This window comes from Camarhynchus parvulus, chromosome 9 (genome assembly GCF_901933205.1).
Source record: "Camarhynchus parvulus chromosome 9, STF_HiC, whole genome shotgun sequence".
Taxonomy (NCBI): domain Eukaryota; kingdom Metazoa; phylum Chordata; class Aves; order Passeriformes; family Thraupidae; genus Camarhynchus; species Camarhynchus parvulus.
The window spans coordinates 11572260-11593202 of record NC_044579.1 but is presented as its reverse complement, the minus strand read 5'-3'; the positions used below and the strand labels follow the sequence as shown (position 1 = coordinate 11593202).

Sequence of the window (20943 nt, the reverse complement as noted above, 5' to 3'; positions counted from 1 at the left end):
AAGCCAATATTATGATATGTATCTATAAGAGGTACCAGTCAAACAGTTGGTGCCACAAATGGCAGAGGATGCTGCAGAGGGATTTGAAATGGCCCCATACAAAGACTCTGCAGCAAAAAGCATGGATTAGTGTGGAGGCCCTGGAGGAGCTTCTCCTAAGTTACACCCCATTGGCTCCTTCCCCTGTTCCTATGCCTGAACATAGGTGTTCCTGAGGCTCTCCATCTCTTTTCCCTGATTGGACCTCGCCTTGATACTGCCCGGAGACCAAGGTCAGCGGGGAGGCCCCTGGGGAGAGAGGTGGACCTTGGGGGTATGGGTCTGAGAGCAGAACATCTCACTGTGTGGCTGAATTAAACACCTATGGATATTATGCAAAAGCCTTTTTTGCTTCTTCACCCTGGACTTTACTAGCAGCAATTCAGGCTGCAACAGATTAGATTTATGTGAACCACCTGCAAACACAGTAGAGAGTGAGGTGAGACCCTACAGCCAGGCTCAGAGCTGCAGGATGCTGCGGCTTCAGCCCAAGTTTTCATCTTCTGATGTGAACCACATTCACGTGACTGACATCCCTACAAAAGCCCCTCCATTTAGGGAGGGGCTGCACCCCTCCTGGCTGTGCCTCAGAGCACATACATTGATATTTTTTTCAACTTTTGAGAAAAGAACAGCCTTGATTGTACTCATTGCCAGCTGTAAAACCACCTAACTGGTATAGCTGCAAAAAAAAGTTTTGATTGCATTTCCAGGAATCCAAGAAGGAGTTTCAGTTTCAGTTTGATTATATCATGTTTTCCTGTATTAAAAAAAAAAAAATTGGGAAGGATGTAATAACAAAGGACAGCAGAAAAACAACAGGAATTCTTGACTTGATTATTTCAAACACTGAAAAACTTACGTTTTACAAAAGCAAAGAATTAATTATTTTTCTTTTTCTCAAGCTTCAAGGTTTTCACTTCAACTCTTCTCATTCCCTCCCTGATGGGGCTGGCAGGGCAGTGAGTGAGCAAGTGGCTGCCTGGTGCTTTGCTGCTGGCTGGGGTTAAACCTGGACAACCTGTCTTTTCTCAAAAGCAGACAAAACCATGCAGGCTCTCACACGCAGCTCTTCTGCTCTCACCTGTCCCTGCAGTCCAGGCAGTTGCCTGTAACAAAAGCAGCACAGACTCTGTGTCTCACAGGTGGGATGCAGCTAACCTGCTTCCAAACACTCAAGGCAGATCCCCCAGGTAAAGGACAATAAAGCACACTTAGCCTGAAGAGTTTTCTTCCAAGACAATGCACACATCAGCTTTGTGACAAGGAAATGGTGTGGCTCAGTGCATTGGGAGATGAAGCACAGGGGCTGCACAGCTCATTCTGCACATCCCTCGCGCCCAGCACTGCAGGGACCCTGGCTTTGCCTTCCTGCTGGCTGGGGGGAAGATTGATCTGGTGCTGGGACTATGAATGCACTGGAATCAACATTTGGTCACTGAAGTGACCTTGCCCCAGCTCTGGCAGGCCAAAGTCCCCTTGCTGCCCTCGCAATTCTTTAAGCCTCAGTGGTTTTTTGGAAGCTGAAAGAGCCAAATCCTAGAATGGGTTGGGTTGGAAGGGACCATAAAAATCTCCTGGCATACTTATTCAGGTCCAATGCCAGCAATCACTGCACTTACAGGGTGATGGGAGAAAACTTCAATGGTACAGTGGAACAAACAGCTGATAGAGAAAGACCCCACTGGATTTTCCTGTCAGACCTCCCCACACTGGGGGGTCTGCTGCTCCCAAAGAAAGTCAGAAGAGCCTGGGAAAAGTACACTTTGTAGGCAGGGAAAAAGTGAGTAAAACTCCATCATGCCGAAAATTAGAGCATGCCTGTAAAACACTGACTTTTTTTCTCAGTGGGATGTCAGGGAGAAGCAAGGCTGGACTGCTGAACTTGCACACAGAACTATATGCAGATAAAAGAGGATTTTAGGGCAATATGATTTTGTAATGCAGACATTTTATTAAGGATTGTTTACTGTTTACAGCAAGCTTGGCACGGTTGCAAGGAAGCCTTGATGGCAGGTGCAGCAAAAGCTGACCAGTGACCGCTGTGGCCAGGGACTCTGCCTGACTTGGTCTGAGCTCTTCCTGAGAGCCCATCAGTAGCCCTATCTCCTGGATGTGCTCTCAGACAATGCCATCCCAACAAGAGCAGCACCAGCAAGAATGAAACTTCCTAGAGCTGCTGCAGCACTGCCAGCAGCTGCCTTTGTGACCTGTAAAAGGGAAAACAAAACACAGGTTGGAAACATGAGGGGCATTTATATTTATAACGCTCTAGGATTATAATCTATAAAAGGCAGGGATATCCAGGGTAAATAAATGAGTGAGAGCCATGTGCCCCAAAAGCAGAAGGGGCAGCACCCAGGTTTGTCCCCCCAGGAGGTGGCACTCAGTGAGAGGGCACTGTCAGGCTGCAGACAGAGCACAGGGACCCTGCAGGGGCAGGGGCTCTGGGGAGGCAGCGCTGCTTTGGAGCCCACGCCTGGCACTGGGCTGTCCCCTGCAGGCTGCAGGCTGTGTCCCAGTGCCCGGCTCACAGCCAGCAGCCAGGAGCTGCTCTGGGAGGCACCCAGGGCTCACCTGCTCAGACTCTCCTTCTCCGTAGCGCAGCATTGTCACAAAGTGCTCACAATTGCTGGTAAGCACATCATATGGCACCTCCCGGTCAATGCATAGCTCAGCGCGCCGGATGATCTCCTTCACAGGGAAAGGAGTGCGGGAGCGGTCATACTTGTTGTTGACACGCCATCTATCATTTTTCACCACGTCGTTCAGGAGTTGCTTCTTCACCTTGGCTCTTGTGGCATGTATTGATGAGCTACTAAGCAAAAGGGATGAGGCTTCTTCATCTGCATAAGCCAAGGAGGAGATAAGGCAGTCAGACAGACCCTCTCTGGCCCCTCCAGGACCTCAGATGGGTTTCTGCCTGCTCCTGGAAAAGACAGCTACACACATAGGGGCCCAGGGAGGGAGACAGGGCTCCTGGGGCATTCCATCACCCGCTCTGCACCTCGCCAGGCGGCACAAGCCATACCTGTCACATGAATGACATATCCATCCCCCACGTAGAGGGCCCAGTGCTGGTAAAGTGGCCGGAATATCTCGATCAGGTCCCCGGGCTGGGGTTTGCAATTGTCCTGTCCCATCCCAGCAGCGCGTCAGTGGCGTGCAGGCGCAGCGGGGCTGTGTGAGCGCAGGGCAGAGCGCAGCGGGCAGGCGAGGGCTGTGCAGGGGCAGCTGGCGGGAGCGCAGGCACGGAGGGTGTCAGTGGCGGGCGCCGAGGGCAGCGGCTGCCGGAGCGGGGGCCCCGCTGGGCCGGAGCCGGCTCGGGGCCGCTGCCGCCCGCCGGCGCAGGGCGAGGCAGCGAACGGCCCCGCTCGCAGGCAGCGCATCCGCCCGGGGCCGGGCCGGGCCGGGCGGGCGTCCGGCTGCTGCCGCCGTGCCCGGCTGCCCCCGCCCGCCCGCCCGCCCGCCGTGCCCGCGCTCCCCCTCCCGGCCGCGCTCCGCTCGGGGCTCCGCCGGGGCCGGGCCGGGCCCGCTCCGCTGCCGGGACGCGGCTGCCGGGGCTGCCCGCGCTGCCGAGCCTGGAGGGGCCGCATCCTGCTGGAAACGCCCGCTCGCATCCCCCGAGCCCCGCTCACCTCAGCACCTGTCCCGCTGCTGCCGTGGCCCAGCTCAAAGTCCCCTCTACCCACTATAAATAGGGAGCTCCGGGCGCTTGGGTGTGTAACCCGCAGGGCTCACTGACGGCTTTGGCCCGGGGCCAGCCCCTCGGGTCACACCTGCCACCTGCTCCAGGCTCTGCTCCCGTGGTTGTTGCCAAAACCACCATTGGGTGAAAAATCTGGTCCTGCCACCATGGAAGTTTGGCCAACTCCTCTTTGCCAGATGTCCCTGCCCTCAAGGGGTGCTTCTGTTCCATGGCAGGCAACAACCCTGACACTGCTCCCGTACATGTGGCAGGATATCATCTTGTAAAAGAGCAACCTCTGGATCATGGTTATAGTCTGGCTTGTGAGCCAGTCAACCAGTACCAAACCGAGAGGATGTAAATGGCCAGTGCAAACGGCTTGGTGTAAATGCAAAAATCTTTGCAGCAACAACCTGATGGATTAGATTTACATTACCCCACCTACAAACAGAATGAAGAGGACCAGGTGAGGCCCTTGAGCCAGGCTGAGGTCTGCACAATGCTGGGGCTTCCCTGTCTTGTACTGAATCAGCCCAGGTTTTCATCCTCTGATGTGCACGAGATTCAGATTGTTTAATGTCCTACAAATGCCATCCTTTTTAGGGACACACTGTGCCTGTGCTGAGTGTGCCCCACAGCACAGGCAATGAGAGTTCTCTCAGCTGTTGGGAAACGAACAGCCTTGACTCTATTCCATGGCAACTTGAGCAGGTCTCCGGTCTTGTCAGCATTTCCTAGAAAAGCTCAGAAGTGCAGAGTGTAGCAACTGATGGATTTTGCTGCTCCTCCTCACACTCTCACCTTATGGTTTGGGCAGTGTTCCACCAAATCCTGTCAATGCACCCACCAGGCTCCAAGGAAAGGCATCCCACAATGAACATCATCACCCTGACTGCAAAGAGATGCCTAGCACAACTGCAAACTTCTGCATTCTGTGAAATGATGCAGCTTTCACAAATAGCAAGACAATTCCCCAGATAAAATAATGCCAGTTCTCTTTATTGTAGACTGAAGTAGACATGTGAGAGGTCCATATGCTGCCCAAACAGCGCTCCATTATCAGGGTGTGCAGGAAAGTTCAGAAGTTCTGTATAACCACCTCAATAGCTAAGCCATGAAAGAAGTTTTAATTCCATTTCCAGGAATCCAGAAAGGAGTTTCACTATCAGTTTGATTGTAATGTGTTTCCCTGTGTTAAAACTAAGAACTTTGTTCAGATGTAATAACAAAGGGCAGTACAAAATACAACTGGAAACTTTGCCTTGGCTATTTCAAACACGGAAAAACTGCTGTTTAAAAGAGCAATGAATTGATTCCTTGCTTTGCTTTGTTGAATGCAAAGCTTTTGGTGTACCTACAACCAATCTTTTTCTCAAGCCACAAGTTTTTCACTTCAACTCTTCTGATTCCCTCCCTGATGGGGCTGGCAGGGCAGTGAGTGAACAAGTGGCTGCCTGGTGCTTTGCTGCTAGCTGGGGTTAAACCTGGACAACCTGTCTTTTCTCAAAAGCAGACAAAACCAGGCAGGCTCTCACACGCAGCTCTTCTGCTCTCACCTGTCCCTGCAGTCCAGGCAGTTGCCTGTAACAAAAGCAGCACAGACTCTGTGTCTCACAGGTGGGATGCAGCTAACCTGCTTCCAAACACTCAAGGCAGATCCCCCAGGTAAAGGACAATAAAGCACACTTAGCCTGAAGAGTTTTCTTCCAAGACAATGCACACATCAGCTTTGTGACAAGGAAATGGTGTGGCTCAGTATATTTGTTAACACTTTGTAGGCAGGGAAAAACCATGCAAAACACCATCATGCCAAAACCAGAGCACTCCTGTAAAACTCTGAAGGGTACAGCTTATAAGACCTGACCTTCCCTGTGACCTCCCAGGAGTTTCTCAGTTTAAGCAGCACAAGTACAGACTCAAGACACTGAACATGCCCTGCCTGCTACTTTGCAGACAGTGTAGCCAGGGCTTTCCCACCTACATTGACCCTCAGCTGGAAAACCCTCAGCAGTGCTTTTCAGACTTTTTTGGAAAGTTGAGGTTAAAATCACAGATATACAGAAAAAGCCTACAGGAACCAATTGATGAAAAGGGATTAAAAGCCTGCACCAGTGCAAATGTGCCCAGACTACCACAAGAATCATCACAGGCAATGAAATAAAAGTAGAAATGGCAACCAGGCTAGTACTGCCAGAGGTCACTTAAAATGATGCCAATCCTGACTTTTTATTTTTAATGATATAGAGGGAAAAAAGAAGGCTGGACAGTTGAACTTCGATCCAAAGTTAGATAAAAGAAGATTTTTGGGCAATTAAAGCTTGTATTTCTGACAATTTATTTAATTAAATATTAATTATTTATTGTTATATTAATATTATTTAATGATTACAGCAAAGGTGGCACAGTTGCTAGGAAGCCTTGATGGCAGGTACAGCAAAAGCTGATCAGTGAATGCTGTGGCCAGGAGATCCCCCTGCCTTGCGCTGAGCTCTTCCTGACAGCCCATCAGTAGTACTTTCTCTCTCTCTTGGATGAGTCCCCAAACAAGCCCTTCACAACAGCAGTGGCAAGGCCAGCAAGAAGGATACCTCCTACAGCTGCTGTAGTACCAAGTACTACTTTTGTGACCTATAAAAGGGAAAGTAAAACACAGGCTGGAAATATGAGGAGCACTTATGTTTACTCACCCCCCAGCACGATAATGTAGAAAAGGCAGGGATATTCAGGGTAAATAAATGAGTGAGAGCCATGTGCCCCATTAGCAGAAGGGGCAGCACCCAGGTTTGTTCCCCCAGGAGGTGGCACTCAGTGAGAGGGCACTGTCAGGCTGCAGACAGAGCACAGGGACTCTGCAGGGGCAGGGGCTCTGGGGAGGCAGCGCTGCTTTGGAGCCCACGCCTGGCACTGGGCTGTCCCCTGCAGGCTGCAGGCTGTGTCCCAGTGCCCAGCTCACAGCCAGCAGCCAGGAGCTGCTCTGGGAGGCACCCAGGGCTCACCCCTGGCACTCACCTGGTCTGAGACCCCTTCTCCGTAGCGCAGCATTGTCACAAAGTGCTCACAATTGCTGGTAAGCACATCATATGGCACCTCCCTGTCAATCCATTGCTCAGCACGCCGGATGATCTCCTTCACAGGGAAAGGAGTGCGGGAGCGGTCATACTTGTTGTTGACACGCCACGTATGATTTTCCACCACCACCTTCAGGAGCTGCTTCTTCACCTTGGCCTTTTTGGTGAATACTGATGTGGTGCTCACCAACAGAGATGGGGCTCCTTCATCTGGGGAAGTCAGGGAAGAGATAAGGCAGGCAGGCAGACCGTCTCTGGACTCTCCACGACCTCAGATGTGTTTCCTCTGCTCCTGGAAAGGTCATCTACATACACAGAGTCTACGAGCAGCAGCACATGGAGGGAGACAGGGTTCCTGGGGCATCTCAACACCCACTCTGCACCTTGCCAGGTGGCACAAGCCTTACCTACAGGTGTGACGTTGATGACATATCCATCCCCCACGTAGAGGGCCCAGTGCTGGTAACCTGGCCGGTCGATCTCGATCAGGTCCCCGGGCTGGGGGTCGCGCCCGCCTTCTGCCATCCCGGGATGGTGCAGTCAGGCCGTGCAGGCGCAGCGGGGCTGTGTGAGCGCAGGGCAGAGCGCAGCGGGCAGGCGAGGGCTGTGCAGGGGCAGCTGGCGGGAGCGCAGGCACGGAGGGTGTCAGTGGCGGGCGCCGAGGGCAGCGGCTGCCGGAGCGGGGGCCCCGCTGGGCCGGAGCCGGCTCGGGGCCGCTGCCGCCCGCCGGCGCAGGGCGAGGCAGCGAACGGCCCCGCTCGCAGGCAGCGCATCCGCCCGGGGCCGGGCCGGGCCGGGCGGGCGTCCGGCTGCTGCCGCCGTGCCCGGCTGCCCCCGCCCGCCCGCCCGCCGTGCCCGCGCTCCCCTCCCGGCCGCGCTCCGCTCGGGGCTCCGCCGGGGCCGGGCCGGGCCCGCTCCGCTGCCGGGACGCGGCTGCCGGGGCTGCCCGCGCTGCCGAGCCTGGAGGGGCCGCATCCTGCTGGAAACGCCCGCTCGCATCCCCCGAGCCCCGCTCACCCCGGCGCCTGCCCCGCTGCTCCCGTGGCCGGGCTCCCGGCGCGCTGCTCCCGCTATAAATAGGATGAAGATGGCGCTTGCTCCGATCCTGTCGGGCTCAGGGGCGACGCTGACCGAGAGCTACCACGTCCGTCTCCTCTTCCATCTCGTCCCGTCCCACCGCTCCCGCCTTCTCCCTCCCACCGTCCCTCCCATCCGGGCGCTCCGCTCCCGAGGTTGTTTCGAAAACCGCTGGTTTAGTGGAAAATCCGATCCTGTCCCCGAGGAGGACGCGCCATTGCCACTTTCCCGGAGCCTTCCGCACCTCCTCGAGCCCCTCCAGCTGTGGGGTGGCTCCGGTCCCGCTTGGCCGAGCAGTGAGGGAGCACCCCTCAGCAGGAAACCTTTCGAGAGAAAAATGCGGTGCTGCCGTTCTACTTCTTCACCGTGATGAGAAACAAAGGAGGTGGAGCTCTGAGCGAAATAATTTTAGGGCAAAGGGATTTTTAGGATGTGTTTTTGTAACGTGGCCTGCGCATTTCCTTTGGGACAGCAGAGGAATTTCATGATTGTGCCCGCCAGTGTCCCGGTCCAAGGAATAAACACAGCTGAGCCCGTACAGCCATCTCCTTTACTGCTGCTGGCACAGTGTGCTAAATCTAATGAGAAAAGTGTCCTCTGGGTAAGTTGAACGAAGCAGTATTTAAAGCCTTGCATTTCAGAAGTCAGGCAAGCAAGCTGGTTGATATAAAAGATGACAGCAGTGGATGATTTGCCATCTTTCTGTGACATTGTTAATTCAGAAGAGCATTGAACAACAGTTCTGCTTTCTGTATCATCCCCTTCTTTAAATCTGAACTATTTGCAAAGATTTGCAGTGGAAAATTAATCACCAAGGCAATTCTTGTGGTATGGAAAAAACCCCAAACATATACATGAAAACCCAGAAATCTGCTTTACCTGGGCACAGCAGGGTCCTGTTGCTTGGGGGAGCCTGGGCTGGGATCCTGTCCCCTGCAGGCTGCAGGCTGTGTCCCAGTGCCCGGCTCACAGCCAGCAGCCAGGAGCTGCTCTGGGAGGCACCCAGGGGCCTGGCCTGTGGGACTGGCCTGGGAGAGGGACTGGCCTGTGCTCCCATCCAGGGCAAAGGGAGGTGAGTGTGGTCAGCACTGCTTGGCAATCACAGAATCATGCTGTGGCAGGCACGAGAGTGCAACAGAAACTGCCACTGAACAGGCAGCAAAGATGGTATTATAAACACAGTGCAATTCCAGCATAAAGTTGACAGTTCATTTTTGCACGAGTAGGCTTCTTTCACTGATTCATTTTCGTTGTGTAATGAGGTTGAAAGGCCCTTTCTATTCATACCCTTTCCAAAATAGATGTAGCCTGTGTGTATGGACAGCTGCTGTGCTCTTGAATGGACCAGAATAACCTAACTCACAACAGAGACTGCAAATACTTCTCTGGCTAACAGTACACATGAGTTTAGGGACACAAGGGAAAGAAAAAAGGGCAATAAAATAATAACAAGCATTACAGAAGAAAAAACAGTAAGTCCTGTTAAGGAAACCCTCCTGTCCAACCATCCAGGACCCACTCTGGCAGTCTCACTTGCTGTACTTGAGCTGGGACTGAGGCCCTGTCAGAGTCCCTTTGAGGTGCCCCCCTTGACTCCCTGTACACTTCACACTCACACATCCAAAGTTTTCTCACCTGCACAGCCCCAGGTTTGCCATAGCAGAGTCTCAAACATCTGGATCCTTAAAATAAATGAATCATGGTGCATGCTTGAGCTTTATGTCTCAAAGCTTCACTCATAGCCCTGCTAATCTGTTCTGAGCTTGGACAAGGCTCAGGCAATGCTTCAGTCCCTGAGCTTTGTGAGTGGTCTGTCATGAGGTGGGTCTCACACACAGCAGGTAGGTAGGCATTGCTGCAAATACCTTTGGTCTCCTGATGTAGGGGCATCCTAGGTATGCTCTGGGGCTGAGTTGATGCAGAGCTCCTCTCATATTTATCAGTGTGGCAGCCTCTGAGTTTGCAAAGTCCCCCAAGGAGACGTTATGATACCATCTCATTCTTCAGAAAGTTTTTGTTAAGTTATACCTTATTTAGTCCCCACAGACTGGGGACTGATGACAAGCCTGCTTCTTGTCCCCTTTACTCTAAGAGGAGAATGGAGCTCATCTTTTTATTACATCTGTCCTGAGGTGAGCTCAGTGTCTTGTTTCTTTCTCTCCCCAGTTGGACATGCCTTGCCAGAAGCAGGGTAAAGAACTGTGTCCATGTCGGTCAACTAATCCCCTCCCCATGGAAGGATTTGGGTAAGATCTCATGAAGACCTGCCTGGGATGCTATAAATAGTTCATAGAATCATAGAATGGTTTGGGTTGGAAGGAACCTAAAGATCATCCCATTCCATGGGCAGGGACACCTTTCATTAGACCAGATTGCTCCAAGCTCTGTCCAACCTGGCCCTGAACACTTTCAGGGACAGGGCATCCACAACTTCTCTGGATAACCCATTCCAGTGCCTCACTGCCCTCATAGTAAGGAATTTCTTTCTAAGATCTAATCTAAACCCTAAACCTACTTTCAGATATCTAACCTTTACCTACTCTCTTTCAGTTTGAATTCTGACCACATCAGCCTAGATGTGGTTTGTACATCTCTCTGAGGTGTGTATGTCATGTTGTGCAGCACATTTGTGCCATCAAGGTCTGTCTGGAATTTATGCTTTTCAAACTTCCTTTGAAGACAACAGTCTCTTCCGTCAATTAGAAAATATTTCATTTTGGGCCTGCAATGTGAGATCTCAGAGCTATTTTAAATGAACAATTACAAAGGTTTTCAACAAATGCAATGATAAATTTATTATTATTTCTCCTCAAAATATTAGAAATATGATTAAAATACAGAGTAAAAATATGACAAATTATTAGGAATAATATTGTTAACTATAGATGTGCATTTGAGGATTCATTTTGATCAAATGCACTGTTCACAATGCAGCCATAATCTTGCTCATGTACTCTGGCATCCAATTTGTCCCTGGACCCTTTCAAAGAAGAATCCCCCGTTATAACAACTGTATCCATCTTTCTCTTCCTTCTGTACAATGGGGAAAAAAAAAGAGAAAAGAACAACCTATTTTAATTTCAATTCTTTTTTATAGTGAGACATCAAACAATGCTGTGAGCATGAACAGAACTGGGTTTTGGAGAAGCTAGAGTTTTATGATAAGTGATGCATATGCCCTGTGTAAAAGAAATGGAATGTGTTCACTCCTGATAAAAAAAGTTAAGTTTTCCCTCACATTCCTCAGAAGAGATCCCCAATGCTGTGGCTCCTTTCTGCTCTTGCAGGTATGTGACTGATGAGAGTTTTGAGATTTACAGGTCCTAAAAGAGGCGTCTTTGCTGAATGTAGCAAAGCTGGGAAAAGCCTTACCTGAACAGGTACACTGTAGAGGAGATGAGAATGACAATAACAGCTACTCCTGCCACAACTCCGATGACAATGGCAATGGTGTGGTCTGAATCCTCTGTGGCAGGGTCTTCAGCTGAAGAACAAACAAGAGCCCTGTCACTGAAAGCTAACCATGCTGTGAACAGAAATTGTTTTTCTCCACCCTTTTCTGTCTGTTTGGTTTTTTTGTGTTCTCTGTGGCTTTCTGGAGTGGTGTCAGACCCAGGTCCTGTGTGCTGTACCAAGCCCTGCTGTCCTGCTTTCTGGTATCTCTCCACTGGACTTCTGACCCTTCTCTCTGCTTGGATGACCACAGGCTCTCACCCACTGGGTTACTAACCTACATCATGAGAATGAAGAGCAAGCCCAGTTCTTTTCCACAGCAACATCCATTTTTGAAAATTATGTGTTTAATGCAGACAGAGAAATACAGAATAGTTTTATTACCTATTTTTTCAGCCTCACAGTTTTGTCCTGTGTAGAGTTCTGAACATTCACAGAAGTGGAGGGAAGTGCTGTTGGAAGTTTCAGAGCAAATGCCATCATTCTTACAAGGATTTGGCATACATGGGCCGCCTGGGAAAAAAGGAGAAACACTTGACCCTCAGATAATCCAACCCTGAAGAGAACTGTTCTTGCTAACACTACGCTGACTCCTAATGCTGCACATCCCCTGTATTTTAGCATGTTTCTTGTATCTGACAGCATGAATAAGGGAAAGAAACACTGTTTCTCCAAGTGAAACAACAGAGCAAGATGCCTCGCATGGTGTTCTTCTGTACACTCTCTCTTGCAACTATCCCTAACCCAATGATGCTCTTTAAAGTTAGTCAAGACTTCATAGCATCAAAGACAATGTGATAGTGGTTGACTCACTCCGGTAGCATCCACGAGTGTAGTTTGAAATGTCACAGATTTCTCCAGACCCACACACTTCATCAGAGCAGAAAACAGTGGAGCTTTCTGTGCACTGGCATTTCTGAGAGCAGTCATCAGTGGTGAATATTTCTCCAATCTGGAAAAACAGGAGTTAGATGTTAAAAAAGATCAAATAAAATCAGCCAGAAAAAACATGTATGTAGCCCTGGAACCCTCATTATGCTCTCTCTAATGCTTTCCTGATGAATGGCAATAGGGCAGATATTTTTTTTAAAGTAGTTTGTAAAAAAAACACCAAAGCAAGCAGCTTATTAATGCAGCTCTCTGAAACTTGAGGATGGCCCAAGAAAGAAAGCAAAAGAAGAGTTTGGGGCATGTGATCCTATCCCCAGGCAGGGTACATGTGCAACCAAAAATAGGCAACTGTTGCTTGGGATGAGTGGCAGATGAATCACATCATTCCTCCAAGGCAATGTGGAAATGCTATCTGCCATTTCAGAATTTCAGAGGGAGACCAAGAGATCTTGACCTCTCTTCCTTTCTCCAGAAACCAGAATTTTATTAAACAATTTCTCTTTGTTTCTAATGTTTCTACTGCAAAATTACATGCTGAGGATTATGAGAAGATGGTCAAAATAATTAACAAGAGAAAATACTGTTTAGTGGGAGCTGTCTGACCCACCGAGAGACCGTACCTCATAGTATTTGTTAAGGTATGTGCAGCCACACTGTTTGTAAGGCACACATTCAAAGCCACTAAGAACATAACCAGGGAGACATTCACAGCCTTCAACACAGGGTGATTCACACTCAGAGGGGCTGGTCAGGTCGTTGCAGGATGCTGGACATGCAGACATGCATGAGCTGTACTTGCTGTTGGGAGGACATGACATACCTGAAAAAACAAGGAGTCCAGTTATGCCAGGCTGCTGTGTGTTACTTCCTTACAGAATTCCCTTTCTGATCCATTGTGTAGGAGGCAATATGATAAACACACACACAGATGTGCATACATATAGAATAGCTCTGAAGTTGTAAGTAAATCACTCCAAAGTGAGGAAATGCATCATCAAAGCTATTTGTATACTGTGCTCTTGTTCCTGGTATACACTGCTCTCAGAACAACTTCTCACACATTCAGGGTTGCCATCCCTGCAAGTGCCAGAGCTGTTCCACAACTGTGGGAACTGTGTTTCACCAGAAATACAGTTATCTGACCATAGCAGACACAGGGAAAACATGTTTTGATGAATCTCCAAGCTTAAAAATAAAATGAGGATAAATATGTTTGATATGATTATAAGTCTTATTTCAGCATTTTTTAGTCTGAAAAGTTTTGAGTTTTCAGTTGAATCTGTTTTTTTTTTTGATCTTGAAATTTCACAGGCAAAGCAAGATAATTAGACTATTTTGTAGATATAAAGAGAGTTTGAAATGAAATGTTTTTGCCTTCAGATTTGTAGCTTGTGATGGTCTTCAAAATTGAATCTTTTTGTCCTATTTGGAATGGGGACATCTTTTCACTCACAAAACTTCTGATGGCAGGGAGTTGACAGCTCTGATTTCTGAAGTATCTCTCAAAGCTGGCGTTTAAATGCAAAAGTCAGCATAGGACACAGAGAAGAGGCCAGAAAAACAAGTGTGCTTAATTGTGAAGAGTGACTGAAATGTGAATCAATGTTTTTATTCCCTGAGAAGATATGATATAGGAAAAGGCTTAAACTTCAGATTTTAACAGTCCTGTAGGTAGAATCCCTACTTTCTGTTTCTTCCTGTGCTTACCACAGTCTGTCTGTTGCCTCCAGCCATCCATGCTGACTCCTTGCTGCTGACAAGCCAGCACATATTCCTCCAGACTGCGGCACAAGATCTCATCTCCTTCCACACAGCTATCAAACAGGCAGCTCCTATGAGCAACATGAGAAAACATTAATTCCCAGTACATTTGTTATTGGTGGTTTTCATCTGCTTTTCTGCCTGACTCTGAGTTAGTTTTGTTTTCCAACAAACTATCTGGCTGACAGGAAACAGGAATATCCCAAGCACGTGATTGGAAAGATCAGGTCATTTGTTGTGCAGCTGCTGCTGCTATGTGAGGTGTCCAAATAGGATCATATCATCATTAAAGCTGGAAAAGGCCTCTAAGATCATCAAGCCCAACCTTTAACCTAACTCTACCAGGCCCACTCCTAAACTGTGACGCTAAATTGAAAGTTTTCCTCATATGCAATCTAATAAAGTAATAAACAGTTACCTGACTTAACACAGTAAGTTCTTCTTTGCCCTCTGCTTCTGTAACAGTTGCTTATGTTGCTTATACAGCACTTTTTAGTGCTGCTAAGTCTTACAGCTGAGCTACATGCCTCTTTCAATACATGGGTACCCTCCCCATGTCCATCTGCCTTGAATGTTGACACAGAATTCTGTTTTATTCAGTGTTTGTCTGCCAGTGCTACCTTCTCAGTTTTGCTCATCATTTGAGTATTCACAGCCTGATTTTCAGAGGCACTGAGAGCCAAGATGAATGGAATCAGCAAATATTCAGGATCTCAGAAAAATCAGGGCAACCACTGAGCAGGTAGAGCAACCAAATTCTAGAGTGAGGAGAAAAGTAGGCTTATGTTAAGAATATGGATAGTTGTCCACTTTATTTGGCTTAAAGTACTGTAACATTCTTCTCCCAGATAAGAGGGACTTTGGGGTGAGCATTATCTGTCTTTAAATATTAGGCACAACTATGTAACTAAAGAAAACTGGCAGCTACTTGGCAAATTTGTGACTGCTGATGGATGAGGCATGAAAGATGAATGTGGGGATGAATACAGGTCAGAATTAGGTGTGTTGGAATTGTATATGTAAGAGGCAGAACAACCTTGAAACACAGCAGAGGGAACTTTCTTGAAGATTTCGGGTTAGTTAATCTTCACTAATCTGGTTTTTGTACTTCTCCATTAAAAATTCAAGAAGTGTCACTGTCAGCTTCAGCCTTTGGCTATGGCACAATACAAATTTTATGAAGCTAGAACTGCTACCCAATAGACCCAGGTTCTAAAGTCTCACTGAATGTGGGTGAGAACTGTAAGCACATTGGAAATTTCAGGCTTAACACTGCTGCTTTATCTGGGTGGGAAAAGAGGAAAGCTGCTTTATAGAACTAGCAGAGAAGTGAAATGCTGAATAGATGAAAGAAAGATAATCACAGCTATTTAAAAATAAATAAGGGAATGTAAATATATCAATAATGGAATCACTGGGTCCAGTTCTACAAAGACACTACCTTCAGCTCCTATTAATAGCCTGGAGATTCCAGATAAGTGAAGATAGTTCTTGTCAGAAGCTATTGCCAAAATTATTTTGGAAATGGGGAGAACAACTGTCTGCAGTAGACACTTACGTGAAATAGAAATCTGGTTGGACTGCAGAATGACACTTGGCAAAAGGACCATTCAAGTCAGTCAGGATTTGACACTTTGAAATTGTGTTTTGCTGCTCCAGCTGATTTTCATTGCAACCTTGGAAAAGCCCTGGATCTGGTTCTTCCTCAGATTCATTTTCTGAGCTGACATCTCGTCTGTAAATGAAGTCATTGTGAAATCATCAGTGTTCTGTGAACATCCAGCATTCATGGTACTATGCTCTGAGCAGCACTGCAAGAATACTTCTGCCTTGTGGTGTAAATGTAAGTTTATTTATCTTTCATGTTTTATCCCGAATGGGAAGGAGATATAGCAAATCAAAGATGCACTGGAACACTTCCTACCATCTCAGAGATTTATGGATAATTAAAGTAAACAGGATATCTGTAGTTGTCTCTTTGCAAACTTTGAATGATACATGTCTTATCCATTGCCTCCTCCATCCAATCTATTCAACAAAAGTTGAATGTTAGTCAGAAGGGTGCAGCTGGAATAAAGCCCTGTTTCTTGGATATATGCTCACTTTCACTGAACAATTCACTGTGTGCCTGAAATGCCAGAATTTTCCTATGGGCACAGACTCCAGAGCCCCTTTATGCTCAACACTGCCCCATATACTGTTTTCTGTTATTCTAGCAGGCAAATTTTTGTAGCCAAAATATATCCAGACAGCTAATACAGTTCCATTTACTTTCTTTAAAAGTAATGTGTTAATGGATAAGCAATTTCCAAAGGGCTTTCAAAGCAACAGGGATAAAGGAAGGAAGGAAACCTCAAGGAAACAAGAAAAACCTTTTTCAATGTTTTGTATGGACTAATTAGCACGGAATTTTCCTGACCACAAATATTGTGCTCATGTATGGTGAAAAGAGGGTCCTTTTTGTGTACTGGCAGAAAACAAAATAGATAGCCATGAAAGCAAGAAAATCAGACTCTTCAAGAACATTTATGGGACAAACTGTGAATTTATGTTGATGGATTTCAAAGCTACCTTTGTGTTCCAGAGGAAAGACTGACACTTTCCTCAGGAATCAGGATTTGCACTCACTCAGGCTCATCTAGCAATGTATTTATCTTTGTCAGGAACCATGAGCTTGGCAAAGATGTTATTCATCTCTGTGCCCTAACAGCTGTAATGGCTGTGACTCCAAAGAGGGATACTGAACTGGAGTCATGCACTGACAGTTCAGCCCTCTTTTGGCCAAACTGATAGCTCACCTTAGTGATGAGCAGGAAAAGTCCCTACACACAAACAAAAGGAAGAAGAAAGATAAGAGAAATGAGACAGTGTAGTTATTCCTAGAGGTTAACTATGACTTAATTCACTCACTTCTAGTGGCAGTGCTTGCTGTGGATATTAAATAGAAAATCAAGTACCTGAGACGAGAGCTTCTTTTCAGAGGAACTTTCCAGCTTTCACCAAATACATTCACATTCCTCACCCAAACACCATCTGGATTTTTGAAGTCATTTCTGTATCTCCCATCAAAGTCACCACACAAGCCTTCCACTCTGCTTCTGTAGGTGGTAGCCAGCTTTATGTCTAGACAGAGTCAGAAGAAAAAAAAAGCTGTTACACAGAAATTGTTGCCACTGAGTGTATGGAAGAGGTAGAAATCAATGTCAAGTGCCACATGTCATGACTCAGATTGCAGGTGGTAATATGACATGGGCTTAATATGTAGCATAAGAGCAAAGCCCTGAACATACCTATTATGTATTCACAGTTTCTGTGCTCTGCAATGTGGATCATGAAAAAAGTAATTTTTCACAAGTTTTTATATAACATGATATCACTGTCTAGGTGCTGTTAAGTGAGCGCCCAGGTGTTTTTAAGTAAGCTCTTAAGTAAGCAGTGCATGCTGCTTACTGCTTTGCAACAAAGGGAGTTCATCACCCACTTTTTTCCCTTCACTTACAATCCACTTGATCACTGAGAAATGGAATTTCTACAGACAGACATTTGCTTTCTGCTTTTGGAATTTCAGGGTTTGGAAAGATGCCCATGTAAGTACAGAGCCTGGCACTTTCACCATGCACTCAGAAATACTACAGCTATATGCTGTTGTAAATCAGGAGTAGCTCTGCTTTGAACAGAGGAGGTACCACGTGTCCAGCTGACATGAGTGACTTGTGTATAGGCCATGGGAAGTCCTGACAAACACTAAAGAATGGGATTATCTGGAGCAGGCTTGAGAGGAAGCATGCAAAATGATACACTCACAATGTATAGTTTGAGGATGTCAGTCCTACAATTCCTGTGACTGGGTGCAACTGGCAAGGGGGCAGATCTCCATTTTGCCCCATCATCCCAATTAACAATTTAAAGTGATTTTCTTTTGTTTTTTTCATTCAGACTTTAACATGAAACAACTATATGACAGTCTGACTCTATACCTCGTTTCTCCTAAGTTCAGTGGGATCCAGATAGAGAAATGCCAATTTTATGTTTTTTTCTTGTTCCTGGGAAGCACTTCTTTCTTGTATTTTTGGTTGGTTATTTTGGTTGGTTATTTATAAATTGGTTGGTTATTTATAAATTGGTTATTTTCTGGTATTTTATATCACAAAAGATCATAAGAGCAAAGAGTGAAGATTCCAAATTTTGCCTTGGGTTTAGACCTCCTCTGGAATGAGAACATTTTTGGGGGCTGTGTAAAAATATTTCTGCAAAGTTTTATAGCATCACTTACCTGCGTTTTGACTGCCATCAAAGCTCAGGTATAAGCCAAAATCTGTCTCCAGGTAAATTCTTGTTGTCCTCTGATATATACGAATACCTTCATGAGGTCGAACAGGGGGCCTCACTCTCACACCATCCAGCTAACAAGGAACGAAAAAATAAAATTTATTATAAATAGGCCAAATTAAAATCTGATTTCTGTACAGGTCAATGATACAATCCAACACTTCTCTGGTTTTATGATAAATATATTGGATAATTTAACAGCATTTATTTTTTTAAGTTAACAAAATCATGTATTGAGGAAAGTGATCTGAACACAGTACTTTCATATCATCCAAAGAAATATCTATTATTTAGCTAAAAATGTAATATAGCAGCTATGTACGCTCTTACACACCAATAAAGAGGAAGGAAATTAAATTATCCTAGCATAAAACAAACCTTTCCTTACCACTGATAAAAATTGGTGGGGCTTTATTGTAAGCCTTGGGATATTTGGGGTTTCATTGCTAAAACTATATCTATTGATTTATTTGTTTGATGTAGAATTGTATCTCTCATAGCTATGGAGAAAAAAGACTCCACAAGACTGAAAATCTCATTTGTGGTTGCCTCACGGCACTGTTGTAATAATACAGTTCACTTTAATACTTTAATTTTTCAAAAAAAAAGTCCATCACTCAAAAGTATTTTACTCCAAGGGAGGGCCTTCCTTGTGCTCTGCAGTCAGGGAGGGACTTACCAGAATTTGCTTGTTCTGCCTGAATCGCACTGTGTGGTTGTAAACATTGATGAGCATCTCTTTCAGGTAGGTAATGTGTCGACTTCCACGTAAAGGATAGTTCGTGCCCTCAATGCTGAACTGTGTCAGAGTGTCAGGGAGGTCAGGGGTGCTCTGAGCCAGAATATACGTGTATTTCCCTTGGAAGTGGTGCACCAACCCGTCAAAGGTGAGGTAGTGTGGGTCGCCCATGACCTGGCATCTCCCAAAACCTGCAAGGGAAGAGCTTCATTACTCTCCAGTCTATGTGTGCATGTGCCAGATGCCATGCCTGGAGTGGCCCAAACTGTTAGATAAAAATGGTTGCTGCTAGCATGCAGGTCTGAAAGCAAAGGTGGGTGCTCAGGGCTCGCTGTAGTGAATAGAAACTCAAATGGAGAGATGGACAGATAAACTCATTCCTTTGCTGAGAACCACTGTGAGCCAACTGAGCTGAAGCAGAACATTAGGGTGTATAGAATTTATTGAGACTAAGTTGTGCACATTGGCCCTCTGCGGAGGAATGACTCTGACACAAGCACAGCTTGAACTGGCCTATTAAGAGATGTTGTTTCTATAACCTCTGCCATGTATTGTTACATAATTGAAAAGCAATGTTTAATTTTGGCTGACTCGGTGCTGTCACTGATTTCTGCTGAGGTTACTAAACTGATCATTGGGTTTACAAGATGTAACAATCAGATACAGTGACTCTCATCTATGTATTCTCCTTGACCATTGTGCACAGAGTAAACCATTATTCCACGAGCAAGGCATAGGAAGGCCTATTACATTACATATCCTTAAAACTGCTGAGGGGCCTCTGCTCAGATATTTTGCCAAAATGAACCAGGGACACTGAATTTGCCTTATGATTTTGTATTGATCTCCAATACAGTAGGACTGATGCCATACTATTCTTCAAAACTGAAGAGTAGGGACATTATGCGACAAGCTCTCTCCTAATCAATCCAACCTACCTAGAGAATGTTGAATGAAAAGCACCAAAGTCCTCTGACTGGCCTATCATATATCTGTCCAGATCTGCTCTGTCCTGGTTTTGCTTATTGGTTTTTGATTTGGGTTTTTGTTTGTCTGTTCGGGTTTTTTTGGTTTTTTTGTGGTTTTTTTTTTTTTTTGGTTCTCAAATCAACATGCAATGATAAAAACAGGGTTATTGTTATGGGATTCACAAACTGTGTTCAGTAGATGTGGGATTTTTTTAAAAGAAATTTCAGTCAAACTAGTCAGACTGAGCTGTCAAATTTTTAGATATAAGTAAATTATACCCAGGTATCCATTTCCCTCTACAAATTCTCTGCATGGTATAGGAACCTTCTGTTATGAGAACTGAGGCCATTTGGTATTTGATAACATGTTGTCAAGAAAACAGTCAGAGTTTCCTTCTTTCCCAGTGAAAGAATAGAATTGCCATGAAAGAAAGTATGTACATCCACATCCTCCCTCCTTCTGCAGCCCTCAAGTGAACCCAAGTGAAGACCTGCTTGCACATACCTGTTGGGTTGCACTTGTGTTTTCCATCTTTGATCACGCAGGTTTCTCTAGAATCACAGCTGTAGCTCCTGCAACTGATGACACCATTCTTCTGGCACTGGCATCTTTTGGTGCAGTGTGGAGTTAGCCATGTCTCCCCAGCCTGGACACAAGTTGTGTTAATAATACATTATCAAGGTGCTCAGCTTTGCAGTGCAATGGAAGTTCAAAAGCCATGGGTGTGGACACTAGCTAGGTGCAACCTTGTCCACTTGGCAATTCCACAACTGCTTGGTTAAGTGTAGTCTCACCAAGAGCCTGTGAGAGGGGATCCCAGTCCATTTATCTTACTGTCTTCAACATAAGAATTTGAACACAAAATTGGACTAGGACAGACTGCCTGAATAATTCTGATCAACTGGCTGTTTTAAAATAGGCCTCAGTTT

The 20943-nt window shown here is 46.3% G+C and overlaps 3 protein-coding genes across 4 annotated transcripts; 1 reads left to right on the top strand and 2 right to left on the bottom strand.

Moving 5' to 3' along the window:
* Positions 1-2141: 2141 nt before the first annotated feature.
* Positions 2142-3182, bottom strand: LOC115907031 (phospholipase A and acyltransferase 1-like). Its single transcript, XM_030954657.1, has 3 exons — positions 3071-3182; positions 2617-2885; positions 2142-2249 (listed from the first exon to the last, which is right to left on the bottom strand). Exons 1-3 carry the CDS (start codon positions 3180-3182, stop codon positions 2142-2144), a joined length of 489 nt encoding a protein of 162 aa, XP_030810517.1.
* A 2867-nt stretch (positions 3183-6049) lies between these two features.
* Positions 6050-8201, bottom strand: LOC115906855 (phospholipase A and acyltransferase 1-like). Of its 2 annotated transcripts, none has more exons than XM_030954378.1 (4): positions 8117-8201; positions 7203-7413; positions 6737-7005; positions 6050-6355 (listed from the first exon to the last, which is right to left on the bottom strand). In XM_030954378.1, the coding sequence occupies exons 2-4, from the start codon at positions 7318-7320 to the stop codon at positions 6233-6235; spliced, it is 510 nt and encodes a 169-aa protein (XP_030810238.1). In that variant the 5' UTR covers positions 7321-7413; positions 8117-8201; the 3' UTR covers positions 6050-6232. The 2 variants fall into 2 exon arrangements, with proteins under 2 accessions (XP_030810238.1, XP_030810237.1); XM_030954377.1 differs by lacking the exon at positions 8117-8201 and adding an exon at positions 7813-7966.
* LOC115907030 (basic proline-rich protein-like) lies at positions 7327-7875 on the top strand. Its single transcript, XM_030954656.1, has one exon. It carries the CDS (start codon positions 7327-7329, stop codon positions 7873-7875), a length of 549 nt encoding a protein of 182 aa, XP_030810516.1.
* Positions 8202-20943: the final 12742 nt, after the last annotated feature.